This window comes from Cibotium barometz, chromosome 37, assembly GCF_041138505.1.
Source record: "Cibotium barometz isolate CiBa-2024 chromosome 37, ASM4113850v1, whole genome shotgun sequence".
Lineage (NCBI taxonomy): Eukaryota > Viridiplantae > Streptophyta > Polypodiopsida > Cyatheales > Cibotiaceae > Cibotium > Cibotium barometz.
In genome coordinates this window covers 34,803,931-34,825,670 of record NC_141082.1, presented here as the reverse complement: position 1 = coordinate 34,825,670, position 21,740 = coordinate 34,803,931, and the positions used below count along the sequence as shown (strand labels likewise).

Here is a 21,740-nt window from a genome sequence, read left to right as displayed (position 1 = left end):
TTTGCTAAGGTTCAAAACAACCAAAGCATTGTGTGGAGGTTTTTTTTTAATAACAAAATCGAAATTTGTCACATAAAAAAACAACCACCCGGCGATTGCTTTTGGTGTTTTTCTGCAGCGCTGCCTGCGTGTGTACGAGCCGAGTGCAAGCGTGTATCACCCGCCTGTGTGCACATACTCGCCCGCTTGCCTGCGTGCGCTTGGAGTTGCCGCTTGCGCACATACTTGCCTGCCTGGCTGCGTGTACCAACCCACCTGCCTACGTGTACCAGCCCGCCTACCTGGTGCAAGGCGCTCGCGACTGGCTTCCTCCCTGACGTGGGCTGCACAGCCACTCAGGTGCCACACAGTTCAGGAGAAGACATAGGTGAAGGAGAGAGTGTGTCCTAGATATAGCTGAACTCATATGGGCCCTCGGCCATAAGCCACCGCTGTAAGAAAAATTATTGAAAGACGATGAAAGCACATATAAGTTGGTGCCTTCAGCAGCCGGTAGAAGGTAGCATTTTCCCTTGAAGTATGCTGTGCCAGTGGCAGGTTTCTGATGTATAAAAATGCCACTTCTTTGTTTCTTTGTCTTGTGGGATTTTGACTGTGTTAATTTTTTTAAATTTTGTTATGGGAAGATCATACCTGAGGAGCGGGCTTGACAGAGTAGTCATAGACACATGGTGTGGACAGGGGCAACCGAGTTATCAGTAATAGCAGAGCGGAGCTATGGTAAATTTTTTGAAAAAATAAACACATAAATCATTTTCATTTATATTATGAAAAGAGAACTTCCTACCATATTCTAGGATTAATCATCCTAGATTAATTGAACGATTCTCATTATAATCATGAAAATTTTGATTTTTATGTTTATGCATAAATAGTAATTAGTAAAAGAGAAATTTCTAGTAATTCATTTTTAATGTTAAAAGAGGAATTCCTATGACATTTGGAAATTCCATCATTGAGATGGGAAAAGAGAAATTCCTAGCATATTGGAATTAATGAGTATTTTAATTTTATTCAAAGATAAAATTTAGATAAATTTATTTTATCTATGACAAATATTTAAATGTTAAAAGAGAAATTCCTATGGCATTTGGAATTCCATCATTTAGATGGAAAAAGAGAAATTCCTCACATATTGAATTTATGGGTATTTTATTTTAGATGAAATTACTTTATGAATAAAAGAGGAATACCCATCACAATTAATTAAATGCAAAAAGAGGAATTCCCATGGTATTTGAGATCCAAGAAATTAAATGGGAGGAAGAGAAAATTTTAGTATAATTCATTTTTTTAATTACTTATCAAAAGTGGAAATATGGGTAGAATTGATTTCTGTAAATCCCATGAATTCTTCTATTCCAAAAGAGGAATATTGAATATAATTCATTTGAGAAATTGAGAATGAATATGGAACTAATCGTCGAAAAAAAGAACCTTTAATTAGGCCAAGCAATTGGCATAAATTTAAAAAAAGTCCTATTATCGGGATCAGCCTAGAAAAAGCTATTAAATGGGAATAGCATGTGATAGGATGTGATAAGATGAAAATAGGATATGATAAGATGTGATGTAATGAGAATGGATGTGGATGTGTATGTATGGATATGGATGTGTATGTGGAAGAATGAATGTGAATATGTATGTGGAAGAATGAATGTGGATGTGTGTGTGGAAGAATAAATGTGGATGTATATGTGGAAGTATGAATGGGGATGTGTATGTAGAAGAATGAATGTGGATGTGTATGTGGAAGAATGGATGTGGATGTGTATGTATGGATGTGGATGTGTATGTGGAAGATTGAATGTGGAAGAACGAATGTGGATGTGTATGTGGAAGAATGGGTGTGGATGTGTATGTATGGGTGTGGATGTATATGTGGAAGAATGAATGTGGATGTGTATGTGGAAGTATGAATATAGATGTGTATGTGAAAGAATGGATGTGGATGTGTATGTATGGATGTGGATGTGTATGTGGAAGAATGAATGTGGATGTGTATGTGGAAGTATGAATGCGGATATGTATGTGGAAGAATGGATGTGGATGTGTATGTATGGATGTGGATGTGTATGTGGAAGAATGGATATGGATGTGTATGTGGAAGAACGGATATGGATGTGTATGTGAAAGAATGGATGTGGATGTGTATGTGAAAGGATGTGATATCGATATGAGTGAATGAATGAGATGTGATGTGATGTGAATTGGGATGTGAATGAATGAGATGTGATGTCATGCGAATCGGATGTAGATGTATGTATGGGATGTGAATGGATGAGATGTGAATCGGGATAAGAATGAATGAGATGAGATGAGATGTGATGTAAATTGGGACAGATGTGAAGTGAATGAGGTGTGATGGGATGTGAATATGGGTTGATGCGAGTAGATGAGATGTGATGTAAATTGAGACAGATGTGAAGTGAATGAGGTGTGATGGGATGTGAATATGGGTTGATGCGAGTAGATGAGATGTGATGAGAATAAATGAGGAAAGATGTGATGGTGATGAGATAGAAAATGACGTGATTTGATGAGAGTGGGTATACATATGAATTGGATATGGATTAAGTAATGTGGACGGATGTGAAACAATGTGATAGACGAGAGTTCATTATAGGAACTATATTTATGACCTATTTTTAAATGACTATTTTATGTCAAAAATGCTGGGGAAGCATTTTGACCGTCTTGTGAATGAGGTCGTGGTGACCTAACTGATAAAGTTACAATAGCTGACGGAGAGTCAATGGAGGACGTCTCGCATAGCAAGGTCGGCCGAGGTCTTTGACCAGCCTTGGTTCGATTTAAATGGTGAGCTTCCGGTACAGTGGATAGGGACCAAGGAAGCAGCCTATGAGTGAAGCGCTAGGTCACTACTGCGAAGGATCCTAGAGGGTGCTGACCATATGGTGCTCGGGCTCTGGGGGGTCGCCGAAGGTACCACACACACGTCGGGGAAGATATTGGAACAAGGAGTAAGAGTTGTTTTCTAAAACCGGGCATAGATCTGGTTGATTGACCTTGCTGGTCCTCAAAGATGAGTCCATGGCTCTTTTATATGGAGCTATTGGTTGATCTTGCTGGTCCTCAACGGATGAGTCCATGGCTCTTTTATATGGAGCTATTGGTTGATCTTGTTGATCTTCAAATGAGATTCCATCTTGAGTTTTATAAGTGATTATATTGTCGGCGGGTACTATGAGCTAGGAACTATCGAAAAGGTCCCTGAGGGACAGAAGGTGAGCGTTTTGGTTGCCAATGATGCCATAGGTACACCAATGAAGAAATGTTTAGAAATTAGGATTCAACCGGATATTTTGGATGATTACGATCAGTGACACTATGGTTTCATTAAATGATTATTTTAAAGATAACTGAATTTGTAAAAAAGGCAATTTCATATTGGGTGTGTACGTGGTATGACTCGCGTTAAATTTGCATGAATATCTGGCTAGGGGGCCTGGGAACTCTTTTCCCTGGTACTCGAGACAAAACCTAACCAAATTCGTAATTGGATCCCATCACTATAGTGGTTGGTTGGGTGGTTGGCTAACCCATGGGACTGAGGCTGGATTGATGGATCTATAAAATGAGACTCAATTCTGCTATAGTACGATAAATGAAGTAAATCCCGGATAGTATTTGTTCTTTGGAAAAAGAATCAATGGCTGTGTCTCTCGATGGGGAAAAAAGCGTTGGTTTCTATGATCCAAGTATAAGTTTCTTCCTTGATCCTGACCAAGAGACTCACAGGTTCGGTCGGATCAGTTTGGTCGGTAATGACCCTGACTATGTTAGAGTAAAATTATCCTGGAGGAATCACCCGTGCTTTCTGGGCGAGGGAAGTTTTTCCGGGTTTGGTTTTTGAAGAATCGAGGGATTAGTCTCTTGTTCGGATATCCATGGGGTGGGCGAGGCCCTGAATGAGGGATCCTGCCCCGCACAAGGAGTGCTACTTCCGTTGCTAGCACCCGTTGCGCGAAGGGGGTAGGAATCTTTCATGCTATTAACATAGATCGGGTCTACTCATCTTGGAGAAGTATTCATCACTGAGCATTGTTGGACAAAGATGAGGCAAATAGACTACGACTAGAGGGAAGAAAACACATTGATTGTAAGTGGATGGAAGTATTTATCCCAATAATCTTCAACTGGTAAACCTCCTCCATTTGTAAATGTTCATGACTTGATTAGATTTGTTGGAGATGGTTTTGATGGTTTGCTTGGTTACTCTATGAAGTTATATTTTGCATCTTCTATGTGCTTAGTCCAAATGCATCAACTGAAAGAAACTTTATTAACATCTCAAAAAACTATTTTAGAGCTTTATGATAAGATTAGAGAGCTAGAAGTTGTAAACCACTCCTTGAAAGAGAAACTAGTAAACTTGAAAGAAACCCCAGGAGGATTCAGAGAGAAGAAGAGAACTTTAAAGAATATAAGTGAGTTGTCTGAAAGTAGTGGGGCTAAAAAGAGGAGACTACACCTTGCAAAGAAGTGTGTCTCTCACATTTTAAGTATTAATATCCGTCGAAATGAGAGAGAATCAAGCTTCTCATGGAAACCATGAACAAGGCAGACCTGGTCAAAATTCTTCAATCTCTAGAGAATACAAATTTGAGAGATCTTACTCTCAAAGAGTTGGTAAGAGCCGTAAGGACCATTGTGAAACCAGATGAAATAGTGGAGACTTGTGACACTGTGGGTATTAGTCGCAAAGGTTACCAAGCACTTTGTGGATTATGGTTCCAAAATCTTAGATGCAAGAGAATAAGAGCTTTTGGTTTGCCAAGATCCCTTTCAGTTTTTACTGCTAGGACTGCTATGGATAAAAAAATTTCGAGTATTTTTGGAGAGTACATACATATTGAAGGGATAATGCCTTATGAGAAGTAAAAGAAAAAGAGTACATCTATCTATAATGCATTCAACAATATATGGGTGGATCTTAGAAAAGTACAAATTGCAATGGTGCATATGTATAAAATTAATGTAGAAGAATGTGGTGGTGTGCTAAAGTTTGTGTTGAAGTTGGATGAGGCATAGATCCAAAAAGGACAAAAGATAGAAAGAGTGAGCATATCTATCATGAACAGGGAAATTGAGTACAACAATGGTAGAGGAGAGAAACCAGAACATAAAATTCAGTCGACGATGGAGCTTTGGTGGATTGGTGCAGCTCAGATACCAACTGAAAATCATCAAACCCTCAAATGGTTGTTCTCCACAAAGGTATCCCTAATATCATTCAATCCCAAAGTATTAGAGATATGTTGATAGTTGATGGAGTTGGAAATTTCAAAGTGGAATGGCATTTGGGTGCTGACTTAAAGACTATCAAATGTATGCTTGGAATATGTAATGGGGCTAATGCAAAGTATCCTTGCATTTATTGTATGGAAGGTATGGGATCAAAAGAGTGGAGCAGTTTGCGACCAGCAAGGAGAGTCCCAATGAGAGACTCTATAAATTTGAGTAAGTTCAAGAATAAAGAAGACATTTGGAATCCCATTCTTCCTATCTCTCTTAAGAATGTTCACATATGCACTTTGCATGTTCACATATGCACTTTGCATGCAGAGATAAGAATAATTGACAAGCTTCTGAGATTGCATCTTGATTATGCATAATTGACAAGCTTCTGAGATTGCATCTTGATTATGCATATTCTATTAAACCAACATCGTTGGTAGATCAATGTATTGATAAATGTGAAGAATTTTTATAAAAATTCAGAGAACTCATTAGAGAAGTACTCTCCCCCTCCATCTGACCTTAGGCACTTTACATATTTCCCTGTTTGCTTTTCAACCATAACTCTAAAATTCTGAAAGTGAGTGAACACCTCACCCTTCTCCTTCATGAAGTATACCCACACTTTCCTTGTGTGGTAATCAATAAATATCACATAATACCTGCAGCCTCCCATAAACATAGTCTTCGTAGGACCCCATACATCTGAATGCACAACATCTAGTGCATTTCTGCTCACATTTTTGTTACGTGGAAATACATGTTTTATTTGCTTTCCGAATTGGCATGCTTCACATATTTTCTGCATACCTTCAACTTTAAACTTTGGCAGTCTTGTCACAATTCCTTTAGTCTGCATAGACTTCATTCTCTGCACATTCACATGTCCAATTCTTTTATGCCAAATGTCTGTGTCTGCAACAATTCCCGAACCATTTGCAAACATCGCAGCACTCACTTCAGGCATGTTTACATTCAATGTAAACATTCTGCCTACTCTATTGCCTTTTGCAACCAACCTGCACTTGTCTTTAAAGTCTTCAACATAACAACCATCAGGGTTAAACCGAACCTGCAAAGCCTGCTCAATCATCTGGCCAACTGAAACCAAATTCTTTGTTATGTTCGGAACATGAAGTACATTTGCAAGAAGGTACTTCACTTTGCCATCTTGCATAGACAATGGCACATCTCCAACATGGGCAATTGGATGAGCAGTGTCATCCCCTGTTCCCACAAAACCTGGTCTTTCAAGGTTTTTCATCTCCTTGAACCACTCCCCCCATGAATTGTCATGTGGTTCGAAGCACCTGAATCAACATACCATACATCATCTTTATGTGCTGCTTCATCATTTTCAGACATGGCATTCACGACATGCTGCATAACAAACAACCTTTCATTATCCTCATTGTTTCTGCTCGAGGATGCATAGTTGTTTTGCTACAATTTTCCATTTTGCATGTGTGCCTGCACATGTCCAGGCTTACCACAATAAAAGCATCCATGTGTATCATTATACTGCCTTTGCCAATTTCCACGACTTCTTTGACTCCCCCTACCTCTGAATTTGCCTCTTCCACCTGCGTGTTATTGTTGTTGTTGTGAATTCTGGGACTGTTGTTGTTGTTGCTGCTGGCCATAATTCTGATTACCTGTTCGGCCACCTCTTTGGTCGTGTCCACGGCCTCCTCTACCTCGTCCTCTTCCTGAACTTGTGTAGAAGGCCTGTTGCTCTTTGAACGATTTTTGTTTTGTGAAGACTATTAGTCTTCACCCAAGCTCTTCTCTTCTATAATTAACATAGACACCAAATCTGTGAAATTGGGAATGTTTTCCCGAGTCTGAATAGACGTCTTGAATGCCTTGTATTGTGGACCGAGACCACGTAGACAGACTTCCACCTTGTCATCATCATCTACTGAAACGCCAATAGATGCAAGGGATTCCACAATACCCTTGATCTTCAATGCATAGTCATTCATCATAGACATACTCTTTTTCTCCACAGTATAAAGTTCATTCAACTGTATCTTTTGCGCCTTGGTATTCATTTCATAGAGTTTTACCAAGATGTCCCACGTCTCCTTGGGGGACTTGGCATCCTGAATGTGCCCAATCATGGTGTCCTGTATACTGATAGAGAGCCAATACATAACTTTTCTGGCTCCTTGGTTCCAATCCTTGAACTCTTTCACATCTGCAGCAGTCGGATTGATCTCCGGTATCTCCGGTGCCTCTTCATGCTCACCTTCTATGTAGTCCCAATACCCTTTCCCATTAGGAATTTCGTCAACCTAAACCTCCAAGCATGGAAGTTGTTCTTGTCAAGCTTCTTAGCAACAATCTAGTTTATGCCATCATTTGACATCTTGCCAGACACACAAATTTACCAGAAACAGCACTCTAGTTTGTCCTGCACAAACTGTTGTATTTTCTGCAGCGGTACTTTACTACACTCAAATGTCACAAAACGAGTGACCTCAATGTGCATACATACACTCAATGGCAACTGTTGACCTCCTTGCAGCACACACAGTGTCTGCACAGCCAATCTGTCTTCCTGCAGTTCCTAAAACAGAGTTCTACAGAGAATCGATGACTTACCCGCAGTGCTCGAAATCGCCTGCTTTCTGAAAAACGGAGGTCCTGACGCGCCCGAAACGCGTTTTCGACCCAAAAAATGTCGTCCGACAGAAGAGTATAGTTGCCCTATAGCTTTACTCCCGCGAAGAAAGCTCCTCAATCAGAGATCGTTTGTCGGTGCCTCCCGTAGAGCTCCCGACAAGGGTGTAGTCACCAACATAAATAGGGAAGAGTAGTTGAAGCTCTTACCCCTTCATACCGCTTCCTATGCTTCTCTTGCTTGCAGCTCAGCCCTTAGCATGAACCAGGCTTTGATACCATGAAAAGATGCAGGGGAGAAGAGAGCTTGAGCTCTTGCAAGCACACACACACTCACAAAACCCTAAAAGAGAGCACACAAGGTGAGAGGCTGAAATCTTCTTCTACTTTACTCAACACTCAACACACCATATACAAAGATAAGAGTACACTCCATATACAAAGATAAGAGTACACTCCATATACAAAGATAAGGTGAGAGACTGAAATCTTCTTCTACTTCACTCAACACTCAACACACCATATACAAAGATAAGAGTACACTCCATATGAAAGGTACTCTTACATCTGCATCTTCTATTGCCTTCACTACTGGTGCATACTAGCTACTCATCTCATTAAAGACAACATCTCTGCTTACTCGCATCTCACGAGTGGTAGGGTTATAGCATATAACCTTTTTTCTCCATAGCATAACGAATGAAGATGCATTTCTCTGCCTTTTGATCCAAGTTTGTTCTCACTTTATCATGAACATGTACATATGTAATACACCCAAACACTTTCAAGTGAGACACATCCGATCTTATGCCTATAAACTTCTATTCATGAGTCATACCATGAACAGCTACAATGAGTGTCTTGTTCATAATGTACATAGCAGTTGCTACTGCTTCTGCCCAAAAGTAATGTGGCATATTCTTTTCAGTCATTAAGGCATGCGCCACTTCTGTACTAGGATCAGGTAATGCTAAGATAGGTGCTTCCTTGACTTTATCTTTCAAAAGTCTGAAGGCCATATGGTCCTATCTCCTCTGCAATGTTGATGAACTCTTGTTCCCGAATGAAATGTGAGGAACCACCATCTTGCACTAGCGTTGCCATTACAATTTCTTTGGCCACACACATTTGTATCTTCCTTGCCTCAACATTGCAATCTACTCCTAGCACCCTAGACACCATTTGCTTTGTCCTATCAATTAGTGCCTTTGACGTGCATGCCCGTACATTATGTTGATGGAAACTAATGTGCATCATTAATTGACTCATCATCTTGTCAGAGAGCATCACATAATAGATGTAGCAATTCACATCACTGACACTTAGCAATAATGGCAAAGGAGATTTCCAAATGCATTGCTACACTCCTCTCCAGTGGTCGCGTGCCTTTAACATGCTTCTAGTAAAATGTGATGTATTTGACACCTTATGGTTCTTTAAATGCGGGAAAAGTTCATTGACACACTTCAAACTACCTAGGCGATGGCTTCTCCTACACACTCCAAGGAAGGTAATGTTAGAGGTTTGGTGCTTTGACCACCAATGGGGATTATACTTATGGTCCATGGAGTCCATTCCTTAACGTGTTCCCATGGTTAGTGGGAACTCAAATGCAATATCACCATTATATTTCCTAGGAATCTCCACCGCCTTAATAACCTCCTTGACATTCAACAAAATCTTTGCTAATGTGTTTCCCTTCTTCATGCTCCAAAGGTATACCAAAATGCTCTTACCATCTCCTCTTGCAACAATGGATGAGGTGAATGCACCGATTTTGGATATGGCCCAAACTTGGAAGCATTGATTCATGGGGCAACAACGACAGGAGCACACCTACTCCACCACAAGTTATATGTACATTACATGAAGTAGCGCAGGGACCCCTATGTTTGATTAAACAAGAACTTTACATGGGGACAAAGAAATAGGTCAAAGGAAGAAACACAAATCAACAGGGGTAGATGTGGATAGCTACTCACATCATCCAAGATACTTTATGGAGAACCGGGAGAGCCAACCGAGGAAGATTAGATTCCATAGAAAAGCCATTGGTGCCACTACTTGCTATACCCAAGGTGGCATGCATACCACTGCAAGACATGGGGTAAGTCAAGTGGGTGTTGTTTTAGAAGAAATGGTCCATAGAATGTATTGGCAAATTCAAAGTACTCCACTCAACTCAAAGGTCAAGTGCTTTGGCTTAATAGATGGAAAGCTAAAGTGCAACAAATACATCTAGAACTATTCAAAAGGAGTGCTAGCTCCTAGTTTCTTCTCTGAGATAAAGCACCCAAGGATTCTTTTAAACCTTGTTCAGATGCTTTTATACTTGAGCTTGCACACTTCAACACTCCCCCCCTCAAGATTAATTATGCTCTCGCCCATATTCCAAATCCCAATTTGGATTTTTTTAAACTCCCCCTCAAAGATAATTTGGGAGTAATCTTTAAATCATGACTAAAAGATATATGAGTCCACATATGATCTGACTTCACTTATGCAATTGTGCACTATTTTGTGCACTATTGTGCGCATAGCCAGTCTATGGTAACATATGTATCTTCTTTATCTTCATGAATCCTTAAAAGCGTTCATGGTGGTGAGAAGACCTTCTAGGTCTTCAAAATCTTTAGACTCTTTGAATCCGTATTTGGCATTGTTCTCTCCATTGAGAAATTTATTTATCCATGTGAGCATCATATCATCTAAATCATACATAACCTATGTCATGTGATCTCAAATCACATGCATAGTAAATCCATGCTATGTCAACCAACGTCTACAAAATCACTCTTTGTAGTGATCCATATTGCCTTGATTCACCTGCTTCTATCCAAAGTACCATGTATAAGGTATCATGTGTGCACATCTACATGTCATTATTCTAATGACAAGTCTCAGTGTGGCATGGCCTCTAAGTCATCTATGTGAAGATGGAAAATCACATAGAGAACATGCCTCAAGAAGTTTTATGCAAGTGAAGGGGGCCTCTAGTGTTTGTTACAGTTGGTTTGTATGGAAGGGTGATTCCTAGGTTGCTTACGCTTGGCAAACATGTGTCTGGTTATGGTTTGTATACTTATGAAATATTTGTTCACCAATTTATTGTTGGTTATTATATAGGTGAAGAGGATTCAGAAGATTGAGGAAAATTCTCACAATATTATTTGTTAGCACACATTTTTGTAAACAAGCTTTGTATATTCATGCGCTATCTTGTGCACATTTTGATTTATTTTGGAAAGCTTTGATTTATCAAGCTTAGAATTGAACTTTAATATTTTGTAAAGCGTGATATGCTTTAACCTTACCCTCAATTTATGGACACTCTGATTGGAGCATAAGAGAGTGTCATGCAAGTAAAAGCACCTTTTTGTATTTTTGGAAGCTATGGCCTATTTTGGAACAAAGAATTATGTAAATACTCATGTGTGGGGAGTGGCCACACACATAAGGGGGGATGATTGGAATAAATAATTACATACATACTCATGTGTGGGGAGAGGCCACACACGAGGGGGGATAATTGTATCCAATGTTTGAGTCGTTATCTTGAGCTAAGTATTTTATTCTTTATTTATTCATTTCTTGAATATGTTGAATTTGTGGATTTGATGAGTTATTTGGGTTGAATAATCTATTTTCTTACAAGTTCCCATTTTCTCTATTTCCTAGAAATGGATCCGTGTCAGTGATATAATTCCCTTGTGGTGTTCATATATTATTGATGCAGGCATCGAAGTTATTATACCTCATGAATACTTTTGGAAAGCATGCCATGATAGCTTTTGAAGCATACTGGAAAGCATTCCATGATAGCTTTTGAAGCATACTCTGTAACCAAGTTTTCGTAGCATATGACTAATATAAGTAGTATGTGCGATATCCCTATCACACATACATCTATGCCCACATAGAGATTGCCTTACATCATTGAAATGATGCTAGATTCATTTATTTTTTGATGATTTGATTGTCATATGTGGTTTATGTTGGGGGCAAAGAACCAAAACATGCCAAGTAAAAATAAATGATTCTAGGTGCTAAATACATACAATTATTAATCAATGTAAAATAACTGGGAATTTTGGATTCTGTAATTACAATAAGAAAATCAGAAAAAGCAATTAGATACAATTAGTAAGGGAACTAAAGAATAATAGAGTTATCATCAAACCAAGACCTAGATAGGAGGGAGGAGAGCAAAAGAAGAAGAGCAGAGCAGAGAACACGCTCACTCACAGATCGAGCTCTGCACACCCTCCGTAGCCATGGCGAAGCGCGGCCTGATGGAGCAGGATCTCAGCAAACTGGACGTCACCAAGCTCACCCCTCTCTCCCCCGAGGTCATCTCGCGCCAGGCCACCATCAATATCGGTATCCTCCCCTGCTTGTCGCCTTGCTCTGTTTCTCTCTTTTATGGTTTCTCAAGATTTAATTGGGTTCTGAATTATCGATCTTAATCACCTCATCACTATCGGCGTGTGTGGCCTGTATTAGTAGTGCGTAGATGTGATCTGGTTCATTGCTACCATTAAAGTTTTGAATTTTTTTACGTCTATGCCCGTACTCCTTTCATTAGGGCTAGTATCTTTAGAGAGTGTTAAAGACTTTGGATAGTGCGAATCGGGAATAAGGGGGACTATTCTGTAAACAACTGTAGTTTCTCAACAGGGAAATTTAGGATTCCGAATTCCTCACCCAGTGTAAGGTTTATGAGAAATTATCTGGAAGGGATTTGGTGAATGACTGTGTTCTTACGATGGAAAATCATTTAAGTTAGGGTTATTAGAGATGTATGCAGAGGCAATGGCTGTGTCTCTTACCATTGGAAGCTTGGATTAGGGGATTTGTCTGTCAATGGCTTATAGGGTTAGGGTTATCGGAGATTGTATGTAAGCTGATTGTGACAGACCAGACGTTTCTCACTAGTGCAAAGGTTTAGTAGAGATCAATTTGTCAGATGACTATGTGTTCCGCACTCTTTAGAGAGATGCAGGCAATTAATTGGTGTGGCATGCCTGCTGATACCCATTTTCATGCCTACACAACTTACGTGTACTGAAACAAAAATGTAAAGATTGCATCTTAATTCACCTGCCTCATCAAAGACCAGGCATAGTGTGACTATGCGAAAGGCCTAGGTATTAATCAGCCCTGAACATGGACTGAACTTCTGCTGAACTGAGAGTGGGATGAATTCCGGGGCTGAACAGGGGTGGAACTTGCCCGCCGAGCTGTCTCTGTGCACTGTCAAGCTGCCTGCTGAGCTGGGGAGGTAACAGGTTTGGAAGACTTCCCAGCTGGTCTGGTCTGCTCTGGCGAGTTCTTGGTGCTGGAAGCTTTGCTTGGAAATCTGAGAGACAAGGAACTGGGGACAATGCACTTATTAGGTTTGTAGCCGGGTGTTTGGGCATTGGGTAGAGTCACAGGTTGAGGCACAACCATGAGAGTGTGAACCCATTTAGATGATGGAAACTAGCAACACTTGAGGGGGCGTGGTTTACCATGGGCTGTTAACAGCCCATTGGGACCTGGGTGTACCCGGTGTCCCAAGGGGGCGGCCCATGCATAGGTGCCTAACCTTGGGGCAGATGTGAGACCAAGGGCTGAAGCACCCTTATATGGGAGCTGGAGGGATGATTGACCTGGTCGACTTGCACAATGAGCTGGCCAACCTAAAATTGAACAAATATATGAATATTTGTCTTGTGCATTTCACACGTGTGGCCAGAACTTTGCCATAAGTCCTTGCTTGTGCACTTGCCTTGGGCAGCCCAAGCAAGGGCAAATGAACCTTTGGCATTCTAGGTGCAAGCCCCATTCAGCATTTTCCAGGGAGAACAGACTTCCAAGGTTCATGACATCTCAACAAGTTGGGGAAGCTTCACTTCAACTGTATGGTCCCTCCCATTAGCTAGCCACAGAGATGACACGCTTTACCTGGTGTGAGCATGACTACAACCTATGAGGTTTTCCCCTAGAAGGACGGCTTATGGGACATAACAAGTCAGAGCAAACTAAATTGTCACGTGGACATATGTAGTATGCGGAAGACTTTGAGATGAATTGTAAACTTGATTAGAGCACAAATTCTGCACATAAACTTGACGATTTGCAACACACAAATGAAAGAGAGACACAGGAGAGGAAGAGCCTAGAATGTGTGGTTGGAGTTCCAGCAATGTATCTCCAAAAAGTAATAGATTGGGCCCTTTTCAGGTACCATCGGGCATGTTGCCCATGGGAAATCGACTGTGGTGAAGGCCATTTCTGGAGTGCAGGTATTCTCTGTGCCTTAGTCAGTCTCCTTATCCATTTGGGACTGCACAATAGAAATTAGAGGCTCCCATACACAATCATGCCATGTCTGTAGAATCTAATACCATTTTTTTTTCTTTGGAGCCAGACAGTAAGATTCAAAAATGAGCTTGAGCGCAACATCACTATCAAGCTTGGCTATGCAAATGCGAAGATATACATGTGTGAAGATGAGAGGTGTCCAAGGCCTGCATGTTACAAGTAAGAACATGCCAGTTCTTTTATTTTCAGCAGTTGATTTGAGAGTATGTTTTATAGGCTTTATGAGGAGATTGCACCTGCCTTCCCTTTTGGGGCAGGGGATCTTGCTTGTTCAACCTTCAACCCCTGCCCGTTCGACCCTTCACATATTCAGTTCGCTGTCATGCACCTATTTTAAGCTGTAAAATCTCAAGGTATCTGGTTTGTGAGCAGGGCTTATGGAAGTGGCAAGGAGGATAGCCCATTTTGCGATGTACCTGGATTTGAGAATGCGCGCATGAAGCTATTACGACATGTGTCCTTTGTGGACTGCCCGGTAAGTTTCCAACTTTTTGCTGGTTGATTTGTATAGTTTGTGAATTATGTAGTTAATGGGATTTACTTGCTAGAACTAAGGATCTCAAGACATAGCTGTTACCTGCAGGGCCACGATATTCTCATGGCCACGATGTTAAATGGTGCTGCTATCATGGATGGAGCTCTCCTCTTGATTGCAGGAAACGAGAGCTGCCCGCAGCCTCAGACTTCGGAGCATCTTGCTGCAGTTGAGATTATGCGGTTGAAGCACATCATAATCCTACAGAACAAGATTGATCTCATCCAAGAGAGTGTGGCTCTCAACCAGCATGAAGCCATTCAGAAGTTCATACAGGTACCCTTTTCACCCTCTACGCTTGAGAAAACATTATGTTGAATGGGTTCCACATGCCTAGAGTGTGCCCTACATCGCTCCTTTTAGTGGGCGATTATATCCATGTATTCCTGATCACAGAAGTCGCCAGCTCATGGGAACTGCTAGTGGGACCTGAACTGACAAGATATCCTGACATGGGCAGGCCTGAGTGCCCCCCTGCTGACGGGGGAGGATACCCGTGTAACGAGCCTAAGTTCTAATAAGTACCTCAAATGTCACTTTCCAGGGCACCATTGCAGATGGAGCTCCTGTGGTTCCAATCTCAGCACAGTTGAAGTACAACATAGATGTTGTGTGTGAATACATAGTAAACAAGATCCCTATACCAGAGCGCAATTTTACAGATCCACCGAACATGATAATTATCCGGTCTTTTGATGTCAATAAACCTGGTGCTGAAGTGGATGAGATCAAGGGAGGGGTGGCTGGTGGAAGCATTTTAAAGGTATGCCCTTCTTTGTATCCTGCTTTGAGGCAATGTTACTTTGAAAGGTACTTGGAAGTGAAGTTGTCCAGTGCTAAAGCCATACTTACTGTGTTTCACTACAGGGTGTTCTGAGGGTGGGCCAAAAAATTGAAGTCCGGCCTGGAATCGTGGTGAAAGATGAAAGTGGAAATATCAAGTGTACTCCTATCTTTTCTAGGATAATTTCACTGTATGCAGAGAAAAATGAACTGCAGTTTGCAGTTCCTGGGGGGCTGATAGGAGTGGGAACCACTGTTGACCCGACTCTAACCCGGGCGGATAGGCTTGTTGGCCAAGTTTTGGGTGAGGTCGGGGTGCTCCCAGACGTGTTTGTCGAGCTTGAGGTTTGTTACGAGACTCACACCTTTTACTTACTGGGCGTAAAATATAGCCTGCATAGCACATAGTCTATGCTATGCATGATGGAGTTGATGATTTGAAGCTTTGGGAGTAGACTCTCGTGGAGTCAAAAACGCACAAGGTTGAGAACTCTTTATCATATAGCCTGTAATGTCTATGGTAGATTAGATTAAAGCAATGTTGTTGGACTATACGTTCTGCAGGTGAACTTTTTCCTGCTGCGCCGTCTCCTGGGAGTCAAAACCAAAGGTGCAGAGAAGCAAGGGAAGGTTACGAAATTGACCAAGGGAGAAGTGCTGATGCTCAATATTGGCTCCATGTCCACTGGTGCCCGTGTTTTGGCAGTGAAAAATGATCTTGCTAAGCTTCAACTTACTTCTCCTGTATGCACCAGCAAAGGGGAGAAGGTTGCCCTCAGTAGAAGGGTCGAGAAACATTGGCGTCTCATTGGGTGGGGTCAGATTCAGGCGGGAGCGATGCTGGAGTTGCCCCCAGCGGCATAGAAAGAACACAAGGAGCAAAGAGGAGAGTTCAAAAGTCAAGAAAAGCAAAGCTTTTTTTAAGAGGAAGAGAGTTTTAGCAGCAGAGAGGGAGCTATGTGGTTTGGTAGGGAGTTGCTAGGTACAATTTTTGTGAGATGGAGAAGAAGACATGACAGGATTTGTTTATGCCTCTTGCTAATTTCAAGTGAGCCATCTTTTTACTGTCGATCTTATGTACTATGTTTTGTGTTGTACATGATGTCATAGACAGGTTGCACATAAATCTGCATAATTTCATGCTCTAAAGGTAGTGTGATGAGGCTCTCCTTAGCTAATTACAAAGGCCTGGCTCACAAAGAGGCTGACATGTGGACGATGCAATGTTACCTGGACAGGGAGGGCGGTTTATGAAGGGTCCTCAAGTGTCCACCACTTGATATAAATCCTTGATATAAAGGGCGGACACAAGGACCCACCATCTGGGATGGAGAAGCATCCACCTTAACAAGTGGGCTGGGCTCATTTGCTGTTTAGCCTGCACTTTCTAAACAAGCATGTTCCTTTTTGGATATGTGCCCTCTCCGTCGTATAGATATGATTTCTAAAATGTGATAATATACAGTCATGTCGTGAAGCTTTAAATATGTTCACAGCAAGACTTCTTGTGACCGTAAGCTTAGTGTGATGAGGCTCTCTCTAGCCTAGGTACTAAATCACAGAGTTGTTACAACGCTTGAAAGAGGTATATAATGCAAGGCCTACGAGTTAGGGAAATCATATCAGTGTAGCATGTGCTGAAACCTCAGTTTGTACTGAGTGTCAGTAATGACGAGAGCAATTTGTGGCCATTATAGACAAAAATAAAAGCTTCGTATTGAGCATAACTATGCTTCTCCAAAGTGATGCTCTTCATTCTCCATGTTATGATTAAGTTATGATAACTTGATTCACCTGAGTGATACTCTTCATTCTTCATGTTATGGTTAAGTTATGATAACTTGATGTTTTAGAATCCCCCTTAGTACTAATCTGCTCAAACTTAAAGAGGGAGTTGTTCTAAATTTCATTTGTCACTCTTCTTTTGTCCACAATCCCAAACAGGTCCAGAGGTTCTAGACTTGATCAGATTGAGCTTCAGCATAATAATACACCGAATGAGTATCTCCCAGATTTGAATGATACTTCATGTCTGCGTCCTATAGCAGATGCTCCTGTGGGCTGGTGACCTCCAACAGATTACACAGATAGGCCCTTGGTCTTGTGTTTTTGAGCTAACTTTTCTCTCCAATGCGCACCCAATAATTCAGATTAGCAAATTGTGAGAAAGAGCCAACTAAGCAGCTTTTGCTATTCCATTTCTGAATCCCCATTGTTGTGTGTGCGCATGCACGTGCTCTCTCTCTCTCTCTCTCTCTCTCTCTCACACACACACACACACACACACACACACACACACACACAGAGACGCACACGATTTGAATAGTCTCATTTGAAGGTAGATTGCATACATCTTGAAATACCATTCTTCCGTTATTTTCTCAATAGTATCAAATACTGGCTGCACTTTGGAAAGTTTGCATTGAAATCATCTCTACACCAGTAAGCCAAAACTTCATTTTCTCATTCTCTTTTTTTTTTTTTTGCGAGAGGAATTCTATGTATGTGCTGCTGTTTGTACCTCGGATGTGGGTATGCCAGGACGTAATTTCAAAGGACTTATTGGCCACTGTTTTTGCACTCAAGGATTGTGGATCAATGTTTAATGAAATCAATGACAACAGCAAGGAGAGGAGGGAGATAGCTTAAGCGAAATCTCCTCGTGTCATTTTGGTTGTTAACCAACCAGTCTTGAAACCCACCTCTGTTAAATGCTAAGAATTCTCTCTTCGGTCCGACTTCATGGAAGCCTGATTTATTTTCTTGTTTTTTGTTTTTCGAGCCGGGGTCAGAGACGAGCATCCTCGTCTCTGAGACTCGAGCAGAGAAATGCTTTTGTCATTAGCTTCGCCATCTCGGTCGTGAGAACGGTTTCACTACTTAAGGCATGACCACGTTTCTAGGCTCTCGAAAATATTCTTGACAATGCAATGAAATTGCTTGTTCCTACAGCTTGGTCCCACGTATCTATGATGATGTGATCTTAGAATTCATTGTCACATGTATAGGATTTGTAGGAACTTTATTCCCCGCATAGGATTTTGACTCTCGGGTGTGCTTGTAAGCGTGTCTATTATGGCATGTCTATCCGTATGTATCGTTGTTGCATGTGAGCGTTGATTGCTTGATGACATGCTTCATTGTACTTAACATGATATAGATAGAAAGCATGACATTTGTATATCTTTCTATCGATATTGTCCCTCCTCTTTTTCTTTTTCTTTTTTGGCTTGGCCAACTAAGGTGTAATGATGGCATCTATGCCTTACTGGAGGCAATAAAAGATCCATCTTCATGGTGGTTCTCTCACGAAAGGTAGGGAGGAATAAGAAGCGAATGCAAGAAGAAACTTATAATCAAGCAATCTATCATCACGCATCCATCAAGAAATAAATATTCAATGGCATATCAGCAAGCAAGAAGAGGGAAGAGAAGAACTCACGAGTAAACTATTGCAAGGAAATAATTGTGTATTGCGTACATATATGATCCGCTAGTTTTTACACTAGGTTGATCAAACTTAAAAGTGGTCCGATCTCTAGTAGTCTTAAGCAACTATGTACATTAAGTTCGTAGACTTTCCCTATTTGACATTAAGCACATGGTAAGATTGTTTTATATGTTCTGACGTCCTCTTACTAAGTTACGCGTTAGGTTGGGTGGGTGAAACCATGGATGATTGGATCCTTGATCACCCAAGTCGGATGATGTTTGAAAGTGGATGGTTGAGGATATGCTATGAAGGTGGCAACCGAGGTTAAGTGGTATAGTTCGAGACCGTTCCAATAGCCATTTGCAGGACAAAGTGATAGAAAGCTTTGGGTAGCCTTAATGGTAGACAGCTTGTCAAGGTGGCATGGAAAGTGATAGACGATGTAGAGGTTCTTCATGTCTGGCCTCTATCATTGGCTGTGCAATGGCATAGATCTTTCATCATCATATAGTTGGTAGAAGTGATCGACATCTTGTGATTAGTGAAATAAGCGTAAGGACCCCATGGAATGATTGGCATGGGTAGATAGCAGTCCGGGACATCTTGTCACGGTATTATGCGCAGATCTCACAGCGTGATGCTTACGTTAGCCAGGGCGAGGTATTGTTGGTGTTGAGTTGGAGCCTTGAAGCAAAGGTTGCATGCATTGAATTTCGTTGGAGGTACCTCCAATGTCAAGGGTTCTCTAGGTGATTGGGTGTTTGCGTGAGGAATATGTTAGCCAGGGCAAGGTATTTTTTGTGTTGAATTGGAGTCTCGAAGGAGAGGTTGCATACATTGAGATGGATTGTACCATGAGCAAGACTTGCATCCACCATAATCTCCCCATCTACCTAGATGAGGGACATGGGTATTATATCCGAATCTCACAATGTGATGCTTAGAGATTGGGCTTTTGCGTGATGAATACGTTGGCCAGGGTGAGGTATTGGTGGCATTGAATTGGAGTTGAAGCAAAGGTTGTATTCATTGAATTTTGTTGGAGGTATTTGTAAAATTGAGGGTTCTCCAAGCAATGGGTCGTGCTATGGGCCACACTTGCGCCCGCCCGCCCATGGTCCCCCCATCTAGAGATGTACTTGGAGGATTAGTGTTGACGAGCTTAGTTGTAGATGCAAAGTATTTTGAGTGCTGTGATATGTGAGAAGTGGAAAAAAATGTGATGCTCGTAGTGAAATATGCAGATGACGTGAATAGGCATTGGACTTGTGTTCTTCTCGACACAAGGCCTTCTCCACCTCAATTGCTCTTCGAAAACGTGGTTGCTTTCTTCAACATTTACTTATCCCTTTTTTTGGGGGAGTCAAGATCATTAGATTGTCTTAGGCATGACATGAGACTTTCAAGCATGGTTGTGCTTACAGCTACAAAGGAGCTAGTGCCACTGTGGCTCGAGGGATTTGGCGTTGTCGAGTACTTAGGATAGAGACAAGGTGGATTAGTAGGTGGTGTGGTCGAAGAGGAGGCCACGGAAGGGTCCTCTTGATTGGAGGAAGGTCCAAAAAATGAGTTGTACAATATAGGCTTGTGCCCACCATGGTTCCCTATCCGAAAATGTACCTATGACTGTCGACGATGAGGCTCGCTAGGTTGGTGAAAGAACAATGCCTGTGTCGATTATATGTAGAGTCCGCATGTATATTGAATGTGGCATGCATGGGCATTAGGTAAAAGATGGGCCCGTGTAGAAGCTTCTTTAGGTGAAAACTCCAACGTTCTACTTTCGTCGACACTTTTCATTCTGCTTTCTTTGACTATTACATATGGTTTGAGATAGGCAATTGGTTGTTGATGTGTAACGAGATTGGCCGATAAGGCAGATGTGAATGAGGTTAGGTTGTCCCCACATGAGAATGGAAGAATTTAGGACATCTTGACATTGGTAGACCGCGCACTATGGGTGGTATGCAAGACATGGCCGAATGGATCCAGAGTGCTACTCAAGCGGCTTTTTGAAACGTTGGTGGGTATTTGATTCACTCGCTTGAAGCATGGCGATGTCAGCGGAAAGAAGGGAAACAATATAGAGGCTCTTGAGCTTGGGGGTAAAATTTGGGATTGCCGGATAATGCCGACTTGGGGCATATGACGTTGTGTTGACCTTTTGGGTATCTACCTTGCTTGATTAGCACATATGTAAGCAAGTTGTGTGCCTTCGAGGGAGATGCAAAGCATGGTTGACTGAATCACCGCTTAACGTTTGGATATCTTTTTGGGTGCATGGATTCGATGGCTTCAAAGATTGCAATCAGGATGCCCAATTGATTGGGCAAGGTGGAGAATTCTCTAGTGGACATCTTCACAAAGTGCAAGTGTGCTCTGCGTGGATGGAAGGCTAGGAACCCTTGTGAGTGTGGAGACATTGGGATTGTGATTCATGGAGGAAAAGAGGCCTAGAATTATCAAGAAGGAGACTCAATGAAGAAGACAAGACAACAAGATCGAAGAAAAGCATGCAAATTCTTGGCATGGGACATGAATGCTACGTGCAAAAATGGGATCCAATGTCAGAGTGCCTTGATAAAGTACGACTTGGGTACGATCGGTGAAAGGCATGGGTATGTGGATGGGTGCCAGATGGATTGTATAGTACGACTTGGGTATGATCGGTGAAAGGTATGGATATGTGGATGGGTGCCAGATGGACTAGAAGGTAGGAAGGACTATTTGGGTGCA

At 41.5% G+C, this 21,740-nt stretch overlaps 1 protein-coding gene across 1 annotated transcript; it reads left to right on the top strand.

Moving 5' to 3' along the window:
* The first annotated feature begins 12,016 nt into the window (after positions 1 to 12,016).
* Positions 12,017 to 16,640, top strand: LOC147617217 (uncharacterized). Its single transcript, XM_086776821.1, has 8 exons — positions 12,017 to 12,267; positions 14,113 to 14,174; positions 14,300 to 14,412; positions 14,626 to 14,728; positions 14,837 to 15,064; positions 15,333 to 15,551; positions 15,656 to 15,916; positions 16,136 to 16,640. The coding sequence occupies exons 1-8, from the start codon at positions 12,162 to 12,164 to the stop codon at positions 16,433 to 16,435; spliced, it is 1,392 nt and encodes a 463-aa protein (XP_086632947.1). The 5' UTR covers positions 12,017 to 12,161; the 3' UTR covers positions 16,436 to 16,640.
* The last annotated feature ends 5,100 nt before the right edge of the window (positions 16,641 to 21,740 follow it).

Bases quoted from the DNA above. Each gene is read 5' to 3' on its own strand.
- LOC147617217 (XM_086776821.1), top strand. From the start codon at position 12,162: ATGGCGAAGCGCGGCCTGATGGAGCAGGATCTCAGCAAACTGGACGTC. The intron at 15,552-15,655 runs GTATGCCCTTCT...GTTTCACTACAG, and splicing joins CTGGTGGAAGCATTTTAAAG to GGTGTTCTGAGGGTGGGCCA. The intron at 15,917-16,135 runs GTTTGTTACGAG...TACGTTCTGCAG, and splicing joins ACGTGTTTGTCGAGCTTGAG to GTGAACTTTTTCCTGCTGCG.